The sequence below is a fragment of the Scyliorhinus torazame genome, chromosome 7 (assembly GCF_047496885.1).
Source record: "Scyliorhinus torazame isolate Kashiwa2021f chromosome 7, sScyTor2.1, whole genome shotgun sequence".
NCBI classification, from domain to species: Eukaryota; Metazoa; Chordata; class Chondrichthyes; order Carcharhiniformes; family Scyliorhinidae; genus Scyliorhinus; species Scyliorhinus torazame.
The window spans coordinates 2,902,089-2,918,737 of record NC_092713.1 but is presented as its reverse complement, the minus strand read 5'-3'; the positions used below and the strand labels follow the sequence as shown (position 1 = coordinate 2,918,737).

General features: G+C 53.1%; 1 protein-coding gene across 1 annotated transcript in view; it reads left to right on the top strand.

Annotated features, from left to right (window-relative positions):
- col11a1a (collagen, type XI, alpha 1a) overlaps positions 1 to 16,649 on the top strand; it is a 1,142,395-nt gene that overhangs the window by 126 nt on the left and 1,125,620 nt on the right. Inside the window, 1 exon segment of the mRNA XM_072510277.1 lies at positions 1 to 256. This exon segment is cut by the window's left edge and continues 126 nt beyond it. Coding sequence (XP_072366378.1) covers positions 154 to 256 — 103 coding nt within the window. The 5' untranslated portion in view covers positions 1 to 153.

The window sequence follows — 16,649 nt, the reverse complement described above, 5'->3', positions numbered from 1 at the left end:
GAGCAGACTGATTCCGGGACAACCACACTCCAGCCTCCAGCTTCACCAATGGCTTTGTGAAAACTCCGCTTCCAGATACTTTGCCCAGTGCATTTGTCCTGAAGTTAACTTGCAGCCGGCTCTGATCCACCCACATTCCTGACAGGCAGGAGGATGGAGGACACCGACACGCGGTGGAAAACGAAAAGGTGGCTGAGAATCTGCACCTTCACAATAACCTTCATATCCTTCCTTCAAGTTACAAGTGTACAAGGAGGTGAGTCCCCCAAATCCCCAATTTCCCAAATTCTGAACCTTACCTCCCAAAGATCGGGTTCTCTCTCTCTGCCTGTCTCTGTCTCACTCTGTCTGTCTCTGTCTCACTCTGTCTGTCTCTGTCTTTGTGTCACTCTGTCTCTCTCTCTGTCTCTCTCTGTCTCTGTGTCACTTCCTCTGTCTCTATTTCTCTCTGTCTCTGTCCCTGTCCCTGTTACTGTCTCTCTATCTCTGTCTCTGCGTCACTCTCTCTCTGTCTCTCTGTCTCTCTCTCTGTCTGTCTCTCTGCCTGTCTCTCTCTCTCTCTGTCTCTCTGCCTGTCTCTCTCTCTCTGTCTCTCACACTTTCTCACTCTACCTCCCCCTGTCTCTGTATCACTCCCTCTGTCTCTCTCTCCCTCTGTGACTCTTTTAGTCTCATTGTATTTCTGTCCCAATCACGACTCCTCTATCTGTCTGCCTTGATTTCTATTTCTTCCACCTCTCTATCGATCTCTCCCTTTAATGCCTCTCTATCCTCCATCCCTCTCTTTATCACTCTCTCTAACTCTATTCTGTCCTCTTCCCTATATCTCTCATGATCCCTCTCCTCTATGTTTATTATTCTAGCCTTGTCTCCATTCCTGTCTGCCCTCCGTCTCTCTCCCACTCTCTCTCTCTCTCCCACTCTCTCTCTCCCTGTCCCTCTCTCCCCCTCCCTCTCCCTCCCTCTCTCTCCCCCTCCCTCCCTCTCTCTCCCCCTCTCCCCCTCCCTCCCTCTCTCTGACTCTCCCCCTACCTCTCCCTCCCTCTCTCCCCCTCCCTCCCTCTCTTTCCCCCTCTCCTCTGATGTCTTTCTGTGAAGTTATTCCAGTAACAATCTGCACCGTTTCAGTATAAATTATCCACAATGTGACAGATGATGAAGGGAAATGAGTTGAATTCCATTCCTCAGTGAATGGGATTGGGTGAGGGGGTGGAGATTGTGCTACAGTGTGTCGCCACCCCCCTGGGGTCCCCCCCCACCCCAGGGTCCAACCCCATCCCCCCCCGGTCCCCCTCCCCCCCAGGTCCGCCCCATGGTCCACAAGGTGAACGGGAGCAGGCTCTGGCAGGGTGAGGAGAGCAGCCCTGGGCCCGGCACCTCACGGGTTAAAGGATCTGCAGCCTCCGCCCCTGGGGACAGAGCAGCTTGTTAAATATTTGGTTAAGTTTTGCTGAAATACCTGCCCAGAGATGGCAGCTGCACAGAAGCTGCATTCTTCCCTCAAGCAGCTCCCTGAACAAAGTTGTTTCAGAGACAGTGAGAATCTGCCAGGAATCCGCAATCACTCCTCAATCTGGTTCAATGTCAGCTTCAGGGAGTTCAGGGGGAAGCTGTGCAAGAACCGAAGGATCTTTCAAACCAGAAAGAGACAATTCGGCCCATCGTCTCTGTGCTGGCTCTGTGAATAAACTATCCAATTACTCCCATTCCCCGGCTCTGTCTCCGGAGCCTTTTACATTTTCCCCTTCAATTCTTTAACAATTCCCTTTTGAAAGTTATTATTGAATCTGCTTCCACCGCCCTTTCAGGCAGCACCTTCCAGATCACAACAACTCGCTGGGTAAAAAACATCCTCCTCATCTCCCCCTCTGCCTCACAACAGCTCGCTGTGTAAAAAACATTCTCCTCGTCTCCCCCTCTGCCTCACAACAACTCGCTGTGTAAAAAACATTCTCCTCATCTCCCCCTCTGCCTCACAACAACTCGCTGTGTAAAAAACATCCTCCTCATCTCCCCCTCTGCCTCACAACAACTCGCTGTGTAAAAAACATCCTCCTCATCTCCCCCTCTGCTTCTTTTCCCGATTCTCTCCAATCTGTGTTCCTCTGGTTACCCTCCCTCCTGTCACTGAAACACTTTCTCCTCATTTACTCCATCAAAACTCTTGCTGATTTTGAACACCTCGATTCAATCTCCTCTGAACCTTCTCTGCTCCAAGGAGAACAATCCCAGCCTCTCCAGTCTCTCCACATTAACTGAAATCCCACATCCCTGCTCCCATTCCAGTAAATCTCCTCCACACCCTCTCCAAGACCTTGTCTCTGTACACCTGGTGCATACATCATGTAACATTGTGAATAGATTGTTCTATAGATTAGATATTGTGCACATTTTCTATACTGCAGATATTGTATGGATTATATAATGTGCACAAGCTGTATACCACAAATAATGTATAGATTATATATTGTGCACAGAATATACACCACAGATAATGTATAGGTTATGTATTGTGCGCAGGTTGTGCACCACAGATAATGTATGGGTTGTATATTGTGCTCAGGCTAAACACTGCAAATAATGTATAGATTATATATTGTGCACATGCTACACTACAGATAACATGTGGATTATATATTGTGCACAGGCTGTACACCACAGATAATATATAGATTGTGCACAGGCGGTACACTACAGATAACATATAGATTATATATTGTGCACAGATTGTACACTACAGATATTGATCATTGATTATTTCCAGCTGGGGTTATTACTGGATTATAAATGTGATTGAAAGAATCACCTGTAAACATTAAACATTTAGAGAAGGTGTAAAAAACTCTCCAGTCTGGGCAAGGTATGAATATTGTTGGGTGGGGGCAAGCTTGTCCTTTCCAAAGGGAGCCATCACTCACCCAGCGGGACCTCCAGCAACACTGGTGAAACGGGATTAAACCGCCAGAGGGGCCAAATGAGGAGTCCCAGAGAGGAACAGACACTCAATGTGTGTGTGTTTAACTGTGTGTGTTTGTGTGTGTGTGTGTTTAACTGTGTGTGTGTGTTAGACTGTGTGTGTTTGTGTGTGTGTTTGACTGTGTGCGTGTGTGTGTTTGTGTGTGTGTGTTAGACTGTGTGTGTTTGACTGTGTGTTTGTGTGTTTGTGTGTGTGTGTTTGACTGTGTGTGTTTGTGTGTGTGTTAGACTGTGTGGGCATTTGACTGTGTGTGTGTATTTGTGTGTGTTTGACTGTGTGTGTTTGTGTGTGTGTTTGTGTGTGTGTGTGTTAGACTGTGTGTGTGTTTGACTGTGTGTTTGTGTGTGTGTGTGTGTGTTTGACTGTGTGTGTTTGTGTGTGTGTGTTAGACTGTGTGTGTGTTTGACTGTGTGTGTGTGTGTGTTTGTGTGTGTGTGTTTGACTGTGTGTGTGTGTGTGTTTGACTGTGTGTGTTTGTGTGTGTGTGTGTGTGTGTGTTTGACTGTGTGTGTTTGTGTGTGTGTGTGTGTGTGTGTGTTTGTGTATGTGTGTGTGTGTTAGACTGTGTGGACATTTGACTGTGTGTGTTTGTGTGTGTGTGTTTGTGTGTGTGTGTGTTAGACTGTGTGGGTGTTTGACTGTGTGTGTGTGGGTGTTTCCTGTGTGTGGGTGGTGTGATGGTGGGGTGGGGGGACAGCTTGAATCTATGTGTCTCTCTCTGTCTAAAGTATAGTGGCAGCACTATAATGTGGCAAATGAAGATTCTGTGCAGGTCCGACCCCAGTGTGGGCAGCGATAGTGAGAACGTGACAAACATTAACTGTTCAGTCCGCCTTCATTAGTATCTGAGGGCAGAGAGACTCAGAGAGTGATTCCCCAGAGCTTTGGACACCGCCTCGTGAGGCAATTTCCTCCACTGGCGTTGGGGCCAGATGGCAATATTCCGATTGAGGAAGATGGTGAAGCGGGGATGGGAGCTGTCAGTCCGAACAGTCTCGTGTCCAACACTGATTGTGTCCAGTCCTGTGTCCAGTCCTGTGTCCAGTCCTGTGTCCAGTCCTGTGTCCAGTCTCGAGTCCAGTCTCGAGTCCAGTCTCCTGTCCAGTCTTGTGTCCAGCCTCATGTCCAGTCTTGATTCCAGTCTCGTGTCCAGTCTCGAGTCCAGTCTCGTGTCCAGACTCGTGTCCAGTCTCATGTCCAGTCTCGTGTCCAGTCTCGTGTCCAGTCTCGTGTCCAGTCTCGTGTCCAGTCTCGAGTCCAGACTCGTGTCCAGACTCATGTCCAGTCTCAAGTCCACTTTTGTGTCCAATCTCGAGGCCAATCTCGTGTCCAGTCTCGTGTCCAGACTTGTGTCAGCCTCATGTCCAGTCTTGAGTCCAGTCTCATGTCCAGTCTCGTGTCCAGTCTCGCGTCCAGCCTCATGTCCAATCTCAAGTCCAGTCTCGTGTCCAGTCTCATGTCCAGTCTCATGTCCAGTCTCATGTCCAGTCTCGAGTCCAGACTTGTGTCCAGTCTCATGTACAGACTTGTGTCCAGACCAGTGTCCAGTCTCATGTCCAGTCTCATGTCCAGACTCGTGTCCCGTCTCGAGTGCAGTCTCATGTCCAGTCTCGTGTCCAGTCTCATGTCCAGTCTCGTGTCCAGTCTCGTGTCCAGTCTCGTGTCCAGTCTCGAGTCAAGTCTCGATTCCAGCCTCGTGTCCACACTCGTGTCCAGTCTCGAGTCCAGTCTCATGTCCAGACCCGTATCCAGTCTCGTGTCCAGTCTCATGTCCAGTCTCGAGTCCAGTCTCGAGTCCAGTCTCGTGTCCAGTCTCGTGTCCAGTCTCGAGTCAAGTCTCGATTCCAGCCTCGTGTCCACACTCGTGTCCAGTCTCGAGTCCAGTCTCATGTCCAGACCCGTATCCAGTCTCGTGTCCAGTCTCATGTCCAGTCTCGAGTCCAGTCTCGAGTCCAGTCTCGTGTCCAGTCTCGTGTCCAGTCTCGAGTCAAGTCTCGATTCCAGCCTCGTGTCCACACTCGTGTCCAGTCTCGAGTCCAGTCTCATGTCCAGTCTTGTGTCCAGTCTCATGTCCAGTCTCGAGTCCAGTCTCGAGTCCAGTCTCGTGTCCAGTCTCGAGTCCAGTCTCGAGTCCAGTCTCGTGTCCAGTCTCGTGTCCAGTCTCGAGTCAAGTCTCGATTCCAGCCTCGTGTCCACACTCGTGTCCAGTCTCGAGTCCAGTCTCATGTCCAGACTCGTGACCAGTCTCATGTCCAGACTTGTGTCCAGTCTCGTGTCCAGTCTCGTGTCCAGTCTCGTGTCCAGACTCGTATCCAGTCTCGTGTCCAGTCTCGAGTCCAGACTCGTGTCCAGACTCATGTCCAGTCTCAAGTCCAGTTTTGTGTCCAATCTCGAGTCCAATCTCGAGTCCAATCTCGTATCCAGTCTTGTGTCCAGACTTGTGTCCAGCCTCATATCCAGTCTTGAGTCCAGTCTCATGTCCAATCTCATGTCCAGCCTCGAGTCCAGTCTCGTCTCCAGTCTCGCGTCCAGCCTCATGTCCAGTCTCATGTACAGTCTCGAGTCCAGACTTGTGTCCAGTCTCATGTACAGACTTGTGTCCAGACCAGTGTCCAGTCTCATGTCCAGACTCATGTCCAGACTCGTGTCCCGTCTCGAGTCCAGTCTCGAGTCCCATCTCGTGTCCAGTCTCATGTCCAGTCTCATGTACAGTCTCGAGTCCAGTCTCGTCTCCAGTCTCGTGTCCAGTCTCATGTCCAGTCTCATGTACAGTCTCGAGTCCAGTCTCGTCTCCAGTCTCATGTCTAGTCCCGTGTCCAATCTCATGTCCAGCCTCGAGTCCAGTCTCGTCTCCAGTCTCGTGTCCAGTCTCATGTCCAGTCTCATGTACAGTCTCGAGTCCAGACTTGTGTCCAGTCTCATGTACAGACTTGTGTCCAGACCAGTGTCCAGTCTCATGTCCAGACTCATGTCCAGACTCGTGTCCCGTCTCGAGTCCAGTCTCGAGTCCCATCTCGTGTCCAGTCTCATGTCCAGTCTCGATTCCAATCTCGAGTCCAATCTCGTGTCCAATCTCGTGTCCAGTCTCGTGTCCAGTCTCGTGTCCAGTCTCGTGTCCAGTCTCATGTCCAGTCTCGTATCCAGTCTCGTATCCAGTCTCGTGTCCAGTCTCGTGTCCAGTCTCATGTCCAGTCTCAAGTCCAGTCTCATGTCCAGACTCGTGTCCAATCTCGTGTCAAGCCCCGTGTCCAGTCTCATGTCCAGTCTCGAGTCCAGTCTCATGTGCAGCCTCGAGTCCAGTCTCGTGTCCAGGCTCGTGTCCAGTATCGTGTCCAGTCTCGTGTCCAGTCTCGAGTCCAGTCTCGAGTCCAGTCTCGAGTCCAGTCTCGTGTCCAGTCTCATGTCCAGTCTCGTGTCCAGTCTCGTGTCCAGTATGGTGTCCAGCCTCATGTCCAGTCTCGTATCCAGTCTCGTGTCCAGTCTCGTGTCCAGTCTCGTGTCCAGTCTCAAGTCCAATCTCATGTCCAATCTTGTGTCCAGTCTCATGTCCAGTCACGTGTCCAGCCTCGTGTCCAGTCTCATGTCCAGCCTCGTGTCCAGTCTCGTGTCCAGCCCCATGTCCAGTCTCATGTCCAGTCTCGAGTCCAGTCTCGTGTCCAGTCTCGTGTCCAGTCTCGTGTCCAGTCTCGTGTCCTGGCTCGAGTCCAGTCTCATGTCCAGTCTCGAGTCCAGTCTCGTGTCCAGACTCGTGTCCAGTCTCGTGTCCAGTTTCATGTCCAGTCTCGAGTCCAATCTTGTGTCCAGTCTCATGTCCAGTCTCGTGTCCAGTCTCGTGTCCAGTCTCGTATCCAGACTCGTGTCCAGTCTCATGTCCACTCTCATGCCCAGTCTCCTGTCTAGTCTTGTGTCCAGTCTCGTGTCCAGTCTCATGTCCAGACTCGTTTCCAGCCTCGGTCCAGTCTCGAGTCCAGTCTCATGTCCGGACTCGTGTCCAGACTCATGTCCAGGCTCATGTCCAATCTCATGTCCAGTCTCGTATCCAGACTTGTGTCCAGTCTCGTGTCCAGTCTCATGTCAAGTCTTGTGTCCAGCCCCGTGTCCAGCCCCGTGTCCAGTCTCATGTCCAGTCTCGAGTCCAGTCTCGTGTCCAGTCTCATGTCCAGACTCATGTCCAGTCTCGTGTCCAGTCTCGTGTCCAGCCCCGTGTCAAGTCTTGTGTCCAGCCCCGTGTCCAGTCTCATGTCCAGTCTCATGTCCAGTCTCGAGTGCAGTCTCGTGTCCAGTCTCGTGTCCAGTCTCATGTCCAGTCTCGAGTCCAATCTCATGTGCAGCCTCGAGTCCAGTCTCGAGTCCAGTCTCGTGTCCAGTCTCGTGTGCAGCCTCGTGTCCAGTCTCGTGTGCAGCCTCGTGTCCAGTCTCGTGTCCAGTCTCATGTCCAGTCTCGTGTCCAGTCTCGTGTCCAGTCTCGTGTGCAGCCTCGTGTCCAGTCTCGTGTCCAGTCTCGTGTCCAGTCTCGTGTCCAGTCTCATGTCCAGTCTCGTGTGCAGCCTCGTGTCCAGTCTCGTGTCCAGTCTCATGTCCAGTCTCGTGTCCAGCCTCGAGTCCAGTCTCGTGTCCAGTCTCGTGTCCAGTCTCGTGTCCAGTCTCGTGTCCAGTCTCATGTCCAGTCTCGTGTCCAGTCTCGTGTCCAGTCTCATGTCCAGTCTCGTGTCCAGCCTAGTGTCCAGTATGGTGTCCAGACTCGTGTCCAGACTCGTGTCCAGATTCGTGTCCAGTCTCGTGTCCAGTCTTGTGTCCAGTCACAAGTCCAATCTCGTGTCCAGTCTCGTGTCCAGTCTCGTGTCCAGTCTCGTGTCCAGTCTCGTGTCCAGTCACAAGTCCAGTCTCGTGTCCACACTCGTGTCCAGTCTCGTGTCCAGTCTCGTGTCCAGTCTCGTGTCCAGTCTCGAGTCCAGTCTCGTGTCCACACTCGTGTCCAGGCTCGAGTCCAGTCTCATGTCCAGTCTCGTGTCCAGTCTCGAGTCCAGTCTCGTGTCCACACTCGTGTCCAGTCTCGTGTCCAGTCTCGTGTCCAGTCTTGTGTCCAGGCTCGAGTCCAGTCTCATGTCCAGTCTCATGTCCAGTCTCGTGTCCAGACTCGTGTCCAATCTCGTGTCCAGTCTCGAGTCCAGTCTCATGTCCAGTCTCGTGTCCAGTCTCGTGTCCAGTCTCGTGTCCAGTCTCGTGTCCAGTCTCGTGTCCAGTCTCGAGTCCAGTCTCGAGTCCAGTCTCGTGTCCAGTATGGTGTCCAGCCTCATGTCCAGTCTCATGTCCAGTCTCGAGTCCAGTCTCGCGGCCAGACCCGTGTCCAGACTCGTGTCCAGATTCGTGTCCAGTCTCGTGTCCAGTCTTGTGTCCAGTCTCATGTCCAATCTCGAGTCCAGTCTCGTGTCCAGTCTCGTGTCCAGTCTCGTGTCCAGCCTCGAGTCCAATCTCGTGTCCAGTCTCGTGTCCAGTCTCGTGTCCCGTCTCGTGTCCAGTCTCGTGTCCAGTCTCGAGTCCAGCCTCGTGTCCAGTCTCGTATCCAGTTTCATGTCCAGTCTCGTGTCCAGACTCGTGTCCAGTCTCGAGTCCAATCTTGTGTCCAGTCTCGTGTCCAGTCTCGTGTCCAGTCTCGTGTCCAGTCTCGTGCCCAGTCTCATGTCCAGTCTCGTGTCCAGTCTCGTGTCCAGTCTCATGTCCAGTCTCGCATCCAGTCTCAAGTTCAGTCTCGTGTCCAGTCTCGTGCCCAGTTTCATGTCCAGTCTCATGTCCAGTCTCGTGTCCAGTCTCATGTCCAGTCTCGCATCCAGTCTCAAGTCCAGTCTCGTGTCCAGACTCGTGTCCAGACTCGTGTCCAGTCTCGTGTCCAGTCTCATGTCCAGTCTCGTGTCCAGTCTCGTGTCCAGTCTCATGTCCAGTCTCGCATCCAGTCTCAAGTCCAGTTTCATGTCCAGTCTCGTGTCCAGTCTCGTGTCCAGTCTCAAGTCCAGTCTCAAGTCCAGTTTCATGTCCAGTCTCGTGTCCAGACTCGTGTCCAGACTCGTGTCCAGTCTCGTGTCCAGTCTCGCATCCAGTCTCAAGTCCAGTCTCGTGTCCAGTCTCGTGTCCAGTCTCATGTTCGGTCTCATGTCCAGAATCGCGTCCAGTCACGTGTTCCGTCTCAAATCCAGTCTCACGTCCAGTCTTGTGTCCAGACTCATGTCCAGACTCGTGTCCAGTCTCAAGTCCAGTCTCGTGTCCAGTCTTGTGTCCAGACTCATGTCCAGACTCGTGTCCAGTCTCAAGTCCAGTCTCGTGTCCAGTCTTGTGTCCAGACTCATGTCCAGACTCGTGTCCAATCTCATGTCCAGTCTCGTGTCCAGTCTCGTGTCCAGTCTCATGTCTAGTCCCGTGTCCAATCTCGTGTCCAGTCTCGTGTCCAGTCTCGTGTCCAGACTCATGTCCAGTCTCGTGTCCAGTCTCGTGTCCAATCTCGTGTCCAGTCTTGTGTCCAGACTCATGTCCAGTCTCGTGTCCAGTCTCGAGTCCAGTCTCATGTCCAGACTCATGTCCAGTCTCGTGTCCAATCTCGTGTCCAGTCTCGTGTCCAGTCTCGTGTCCAGTCTCATGTCCAGTCTCGTGTCCAATCTCGTGTCCAGTCTCGTGTCCAGTCTCGTGTCCAGACTCATGTCCAGTCTCGTGTCCAATCTCGTGTCCAGTCTCGTGTCCAGTCTTGTGTCCAGACTCATGTCCAGTCTCGAGTCCATTCTCGAGTCCAGTCTCATGTCCAGTCTCATGTCTAGTCCCGTGTCCAATCTTGTGTCCAGTCCCGTGTCCAGTCTCCTGTCCAATCTCGAGTCCAGTCTCCTTTCCAATCTCGAGTCCAGTCTCGAGTCCAGTCTCATGTCCAGTCTCGAGCCCAGTCTCGTGTCCAGACTCGTGTCCAGTCTCGTGTCCAACCTCGAGTCCAATCTTGTGTCCAGTCTCGAGTTCAGTCTCGTGTCCAATCTCGAGTCCAGTCTCGTGTCCAGTCTCGTATCCAGACTCGTGTCCAGTCTCGAGTCCAGTCTCGAGTCCAGTCTCGAGTCCAGTCTCGAGTCCAGTCTCGAGTCCAGTCTCGTGTCCAATCTCGAGTCCAGTCTCGTGTCCAGTCTCGTGTCCAGTCTCGAGTCCAGTCTCGAGTCCAGTCTCGAGTCCAGTCTCGAGTCCAGTCTCGTGTCCAGTCTCGTGTCCAGTCTCGTGTCCAGTCACGAGTCCAGACTCGTGGCCAGACTCGTGTCCAGTCTCGTGTCCAGTCTTGTGTCTAGCCTCGTGTCCAGTCTCGAGTCCAGTCTCATGTCCTTACTCGTGTCCAGTCTCGTGTCCAGTCTCCTGTCCAATCTTCTGTCCAGTCTCATGTCCATTTCGTGTCCAGTCTCGTGGCCAGTATCGTGTCCAGTCTCGTCTCCAGACCTGCGTCCATTCTCGTGTCCAGACTCGTGTCCAGTCTCGAGTCCAGTCTCGAGTCCAGTCTCCTTTCCAATCTCGAGTCCAGTCTCGAGTCCAGTCTCATGTCCAGTCTCGAGCCCAGTCTCGTGTCCAGACTCGTGTCCAATCTCGTGTCCAGTCTCAAGTCCAGTCTCGTGTCCAGTCTCATGTCCAGTCTCACGTCCAGTCTTGTGTCCAGACTCATGTCCAGACTCGTGTCCAGTCTCAAGTCCAGTCTCGTGTCCAGTCTTGTGTCCAGACTCATGTCCAGACTCGTGTCCAGTCTCAAGTCCAGTCTCGTGTCCAGTCTTGTGTCCAGACTCATGTCCAGTCTCGAGTCCAGTCTCATGTCCAGACTCATGTCCAGTCTCGTGTCCCATCTCGTGTCCAGTCTCGTGTCCAATCTCGAGTCCATTCTCGAGTCCAGTCTCATGTCCAGTCTCATGTCTAGTCCCGTGTCCAATCTCGTGTCCAGCCTCGTGTCCAATCTCGAGTCCAGTCTCGAGTCCAGTCTCCTGTCCAGTCTCATGTCCAGTCTCATGTCCAGTCTCTTGTCCAGTCTCATGTCTAGTCCCGTGTCCAATCTCGTGTCCAGACTCGTGTCCAGCCTCGAGTCCAGTCTCGAGTCCAGTCTCCTGTCCAGTCTCATGTCCAGTCTCATGTCCAGACTCGTGACTAGTCTCGTTTCCAGTCTCGTGTCCAGTCTCGTGTCCAGACTCGTGACTAGTCTCGTGTCCAGTCTCATGTCCAGTCTCGTGTCCAGTCTGGTGTCCAGTCTCGAATCCAGTCTCGTGTCCAGTCTCATGTCCAGTCTCATGTCCAGTCTCATGTCCAGTCTCATGTCCAGACTCGTGACTAGTCTCGTTTCCAGTCTCGTGTCCAGTCTCGTGTCCAGACTCGTGACTAGTCTCGTGTCCAGTCTCGAGTCCAGTCTCATGTCCAGACTCATGTCCAGTCTCGTGTCCAATCTCGTGTCCAGTCTCGTGTCCAATCTCGTGTCCAGTCTCGTGTCCAGTCTCGTGTCCAGTCTCGTGTCCAGTCTCGTGTCCAGTCTCATGTCTAGTCCCGTGTCCAATCTCGTGTCCAGTCTCGTGTCCAGTCTCGTGTCCAGACTCATGTCCAGTCTCGTGTCCTGTCTCGTGTCCAATCTCGTGTCCAGTCTTGTGTCCAGACTCATGTCCAGTCTCGTGTCCAGTCTCGAGTCCAGTCTCATGTCCAGACTCATGTCCAGTCTCGTGTCCAGTCTCGTGTCCAGTCTCGTGTCCAGTCTCATGTCCAGTCTCGTGTCCAGTCTCGTGTCCAATCTCGTGTCCAGTCTCGTGTCCAGTCTCGTGTCCAGACTCATGTCCAGTCTCGTGTCCAATCTCGTGTCCAGTCTCGTGTCCAGTCTTGTGTCCAGACTCATGTCCAGTCTCGAGTCCATTCTCGAGTCCAGTCTCATGTCCAGTCTCATGTCTAGTCCCGTGTCCAATCTTGTGTCCAGTCCCGTGTCCAGTCTCCTGTCCAATCTCGAGTCCAGTCTCCTTTCCAATCTCGAGTCCAGTCTCGAGTCCAGTCTCATGTCCAGTCTCGAGCCCAGTCTCGTGTCCAGACTCGTGTCCAGTCTCGTGTCCAACCTCGAGTCCAATCTTGTGTCCAGTCTCGAGTTCAGTCTCGTGTCCAATCTCGAGTCCAGTCTCGTGTCCAGTCTCGTATCCAGACTCGTGTCCAGTCTCGAGTCCAGTCTCGAGTCCAGTCTCGAGTCCAGTCTCGAGTCCAGTCTCGAGTCCAGTCTCGTGTCCAATCTCGAGTCCAGTCTCATGTCCAGTCTCGTGTCCAGACTCGTGTCCAGTCTCGAGTCCAGTCTCGAGTCCAGTCTCGAGTCCAGTCTCGAGTCCAGTCTCGTGTCCAGTCTCGTGTCCAGTCTCGTGTCCAGTCACGAGTCCAGACTCGTGGCCAGACTCGTGTCCAGTCTCGTGTCCAGTCTTGTGTCTAGTCTCGTGTCCAGTCTCGAGTCCAGTCTCATGTCCTTACTCGTGTCCAGTCTCGTGTCCAGTCTCCTGTCCAATCTTCTGTCCAGTCTCATGTCCATTTCGTGTCCAGTCTCGTGGCCAGTATCGTGTCCAGTCTCGTCTCCAGACCTGCGTCCATTCTCGTGTCCAGTCTCGTGTCCAGTCTCGAGTCCAGTCTCGAGTCCAGTCTCCTTTCCAATCTCGAGTCCAGTCTCGAGTCCAGTCTCATGTCCAGTCTCGAGCCCAGTCTCGTGTCCAGACTCGTGTCCAGTCTCGTGTCCAGTCTCAAGTCCAGTCTCGTGTCCAGTCTCATGTCCAGTCTCACGTCCAGTCTTGTGTCCAGTCTCATGTCCAGTCTCGTGTCCAATCTCGTGTCCAGTCTCGTGTCCAGTCTCGTGTCCAGACTCATGTCCAGTCTCGTGTCCAATCTCGTGTCCAGTCTCGTGTCCAGTCTTGTGTCCAGACTCATGTCCAGTCTCGAGTCCATTCTCGAGTCCAGTCTCATGTCCAGTCTCATGTCTAGTCCCGTGTCCAATCTTGTGTCCAGTCCCGTGTCCAGTCTCCTGTCCAATCTCGAGTCCAGTCTCCTTTCCAATCTCGAGTCCAGTCTCGAGTCCAGTCTCATGTCCAGTCTCGAGCCCAGTCTCGTGTCCAGACTCGTGTCCAGTCTCGTGTCCAACCTCGAGTCCAATCTTGTGTCCAGTCTCGAGTTCAGTCTCGTGTCCAATCTCGAGTCCAGTCTCGTGTCCAGTCTCGTATCCAGACTCGTGTCCAGTCTCGAGTCCAGTCTCGAGTCCAGTCTCGAGTCCAGTCTCGAGTCCAGTCTCGAGTCCAGTCTCGTGTCCAATCTCGAGTCCAGTCTCATGTCCAGTCTCGTGTCCAGACTCGTGTCCAGTCTCGAGTCCAGTCTCGAGTCCAGTCTCGAGTCCAGTCTCGAGTCCAGTCTCGAGTCCAGTCTCGTGTCCAGTCTCGTGTCCAGTCTCGTGTCCAGTCTCGTGTCCAGTCACGAGTCCAGACTCGTGGCCAGACTCGTGTCCAGTCTCGTGTCCAGTCTTGTGTCTAGTCTCGTGTCCAGTCTCGAGTCCAGTCTCATGTCCTTACTCGTGTCCAGTCTCGTGTCCAGTCTCCTGTCCAATCTTCTGTCCAGTCTCATGTCCATTTCGTGTCCAGTCTCGTGGCCAGTATCGTGTCCAGTCTCGTCTCCAGACCTGCGTCCATTCTCGTGTCCAGTCTCGTGTCCAGTCTCGAGTCCAGTCTCGAGTCCAGTCTCCTTTCCAATCTCGAGTCCAGTCTCGAGTCCAGTCTCATGTCCAGTCTCGAGCCCAGTCTCGTGTCCAGACTCGTGTCCAGTCTCGTGTCCAGTCTCGTGTCCAGTCTCGTGTCCAGTCTCATGTCCAGTCTCACGTCCAGTCTTGTGTCCAGACTCATGTCCAGTCTCGAATCCAGTCTCGTGTCCAGTCTCATGTCCAGTCTCGTGACCAGTCTCATGTCCAGTCTCATGTCCAGACTCGTGACTAGTCTCGTTTCCAGTCTCGTGTCCAGTCTCGTGTCCAGACTCGTGACTAGTCTCGTTTCCAGTCTCGTGTCCAGTCACGTGTCCAGTCTCGAATCCAGTCTCGTGTCCTTTCACGTGTCCAGTCTCTTCTCCAGACTCATGTCCAGTCACGTGTCCAGTCACGTGTCCAGTCTCGTGTCCAGACTCGTGTCCAGACTCATGTCCAGCCTCATGTCCAGTCTCGTGTCCAGTCTCTTGTCCAGTCTCATGTCTAGTCCCGTGTCCAATCTCGTGTCCAGTCTCCTGTCCAGTCTCATGTCCAGTCTCATGTCCAGTCTCATGTCTAGTCTCGTGACCAGTCTCGTGTCCAGTCTCGTGTCCAGTCTCATGTCCAGACCGGTGTCCAGTCTCGTGTCCAGACTCATGTCCAGTCACGTGTCCAGTCTCGAATCCAGTCTCGTGTCCAGACTCGTGTCCAGACTCGTGTCCAGTCTCGTGTCCAGACTCGTGTCCAGACTTATGTCTAGTCTCGTGACCAGTCTCGTGTCTCGTCTCGTGTCCAGTCTCGTGTCCAGACTCGTGTCCTGACTTATGTCCAGTCTGGTGTCCAGTCTCGTGTCCAGTCTCGTGTCCAGTCTCATGTCCAGTCTCATGTCCAGATTCGTGTCCAGACCGGTGTCCAGTCTCGTGTCCAGTCTCATGTCCAGTCTCATGTCCAGATTCGTGTCCAGACCGGTGTCCAGTCACGTGTCCAGTCTCAAATCCAGACTCGTGTCCAGACTCGTGTCCAGACTCATGTCCAGACTCATGTCCACTCTTGAGATCAGCCTTGTGTCCATTCTTGAGTCCAGCCTCGTGTCCAGCCTCGTGTCCAGTCTTGTATCCAGTCTCGTGTCCAGTCTCATTTCCAGTCTCTTGTCCAGTCTCGTGTCCAGTCTCGTGTCCAGTCTCATTTCCAGTCTCTTGTCCAGTCTCGTGTCCAGTCTCGTGTCCAGTCTCATTTCCAGTCTCTTGTCCAGTCTCGTGTCCAGTCTCGTGTCCAGATTCGTGTCCATACTCGTGTCCAGATTCGTGTCCAGTCTCGTGTCCAGTCTCGAGTCCAGATCGAGTCCAGTCTCGTTTGCAATCTCATGCCCAGTTTTGTGTCCAGTCTTGTGTCCAGTCTCGTTTCCAGACTCGTGTCCTGTCTCGTGTCCAGTCTCGAGTCCAGATCGAGTCCAGTCTCGTTTGCAATCTCATGTCCAGTCTCGTGTCCAGTCTTGTGTCCAGTCTCGTTTCCAGTCTCATGTCCAGTCTCGTGTCCGGTCTCGTGTCCAGTCTCGTGTCCAGTCTCGTGTCCAGCCTCGAGTCCAGTCTCATGTCCAGTCTCGTGTCCAGTCTCGTTTCCAGTCTCATGTCCAGTCTCGAGTCCAGATCGAGTCCAGTCTCGTGTCCAGCCTCGTGTCCAATCTCATGCCCAGTTTTGTGTCCAGTCTTGTGTCCAGTCTCGTTTCCAGACTCGTGTCCTGTCTCGTGTCCAGTCTCGAGTCCAGATCGAGTCCAGTCTCGTGTCCAGTCTCGTGTCCAGCCTCGTTTCCAGTCTCGTGTCCTGTCTCGTGTCCAGTCTCGAGTCCAGATCGAGTCCAGTCTCGTTTCCAGTCTCATGTCCAGTCTTGTGACCAGTCTTGTGACCAGTCTCGTATCCAGTCTTGTGACCAGTCTCGTGTCCAGTCTCGTGTCCAGTCTCATGTTCAGTCTCGTATCCAGTCTTGTGTCCAGTCTCGTATCCAGTCTCGTGTCCAGTCTTGTGACCAGTCTTGTGACCAGTCTTGTGACCAGTCTCGTGTCCAGTCTCGTGTCCAATCTCATGTTCAGTCTCGTATCCAGTCTTGTGTCCAGTCTTGTATCCAGTCTCGTGTCCAGTCTCGAGTCCAATCTCATGTTCAGTCTCGTGTCCAGTCTCGTGTCCAATCTCATGTTCAGTCTTGTGTCCAGACTCGTGTCCAGACTCATGTCCAGATTTGAATCCTGTCTTGACTCCAGTCTCGTGTCCAGTCTTGTGTCCAGACTCGTGTACACTATCGAGTCACGTCTCGTGTCCAGTCTCGTGTTCAGTCTTGTGTGTAGACTCGTGTCCAGTCTGGTGTCCAGCCTCATGTCCAGTCTCATGTACAGTCTCGAGTCCAGTCTTGTGTCCAGACTCATGACCAGTCTTGTGTCCAGTCACAATTCCAATCTTGTGTCCAGTCCCGTGTCCAGTCTCCTGTCCAATCTCGAGTCCAGTCTCCTTTCCAATCTCGAGTCCAGTCTCGAGTCCAGTCTCATGTCCAGTCTCGAGCCCAGTCTCGTGTCCAGACTCGTGTCCAGTCTCATGTCCAACCTCGAGTCCAATCTTGTGTCCAGTCTCGAGTTCAGTCTCGTGTCCAATCTCGAGTCCAGTCTCGTGTCCAGTCTTGTGTCCAGACTCATGTCCAGACTCGTGTCCAGTCTCAAGTCCAGTCTCGTGTCCAGTCTTGTGTCCAGACTCATGTCCAGTCTCGTGTCCAGTCTCGAGTCCAGTCTCATGTCCAGACTCATGTCCAGTCTCGTGTCCAATCTCGTGTCCAGTCTCGTGTCCAGTCTCGTGTCCAGTCTCATGTCTAGTCCCGTGTCCAATCTCGTGTCCAGTCTCGTGTCCAGTCTCGTGTCCAGACTCATGTCCAGTCTCGTGTCCAATCTCGTGTCCAGACTCATGTCCAGT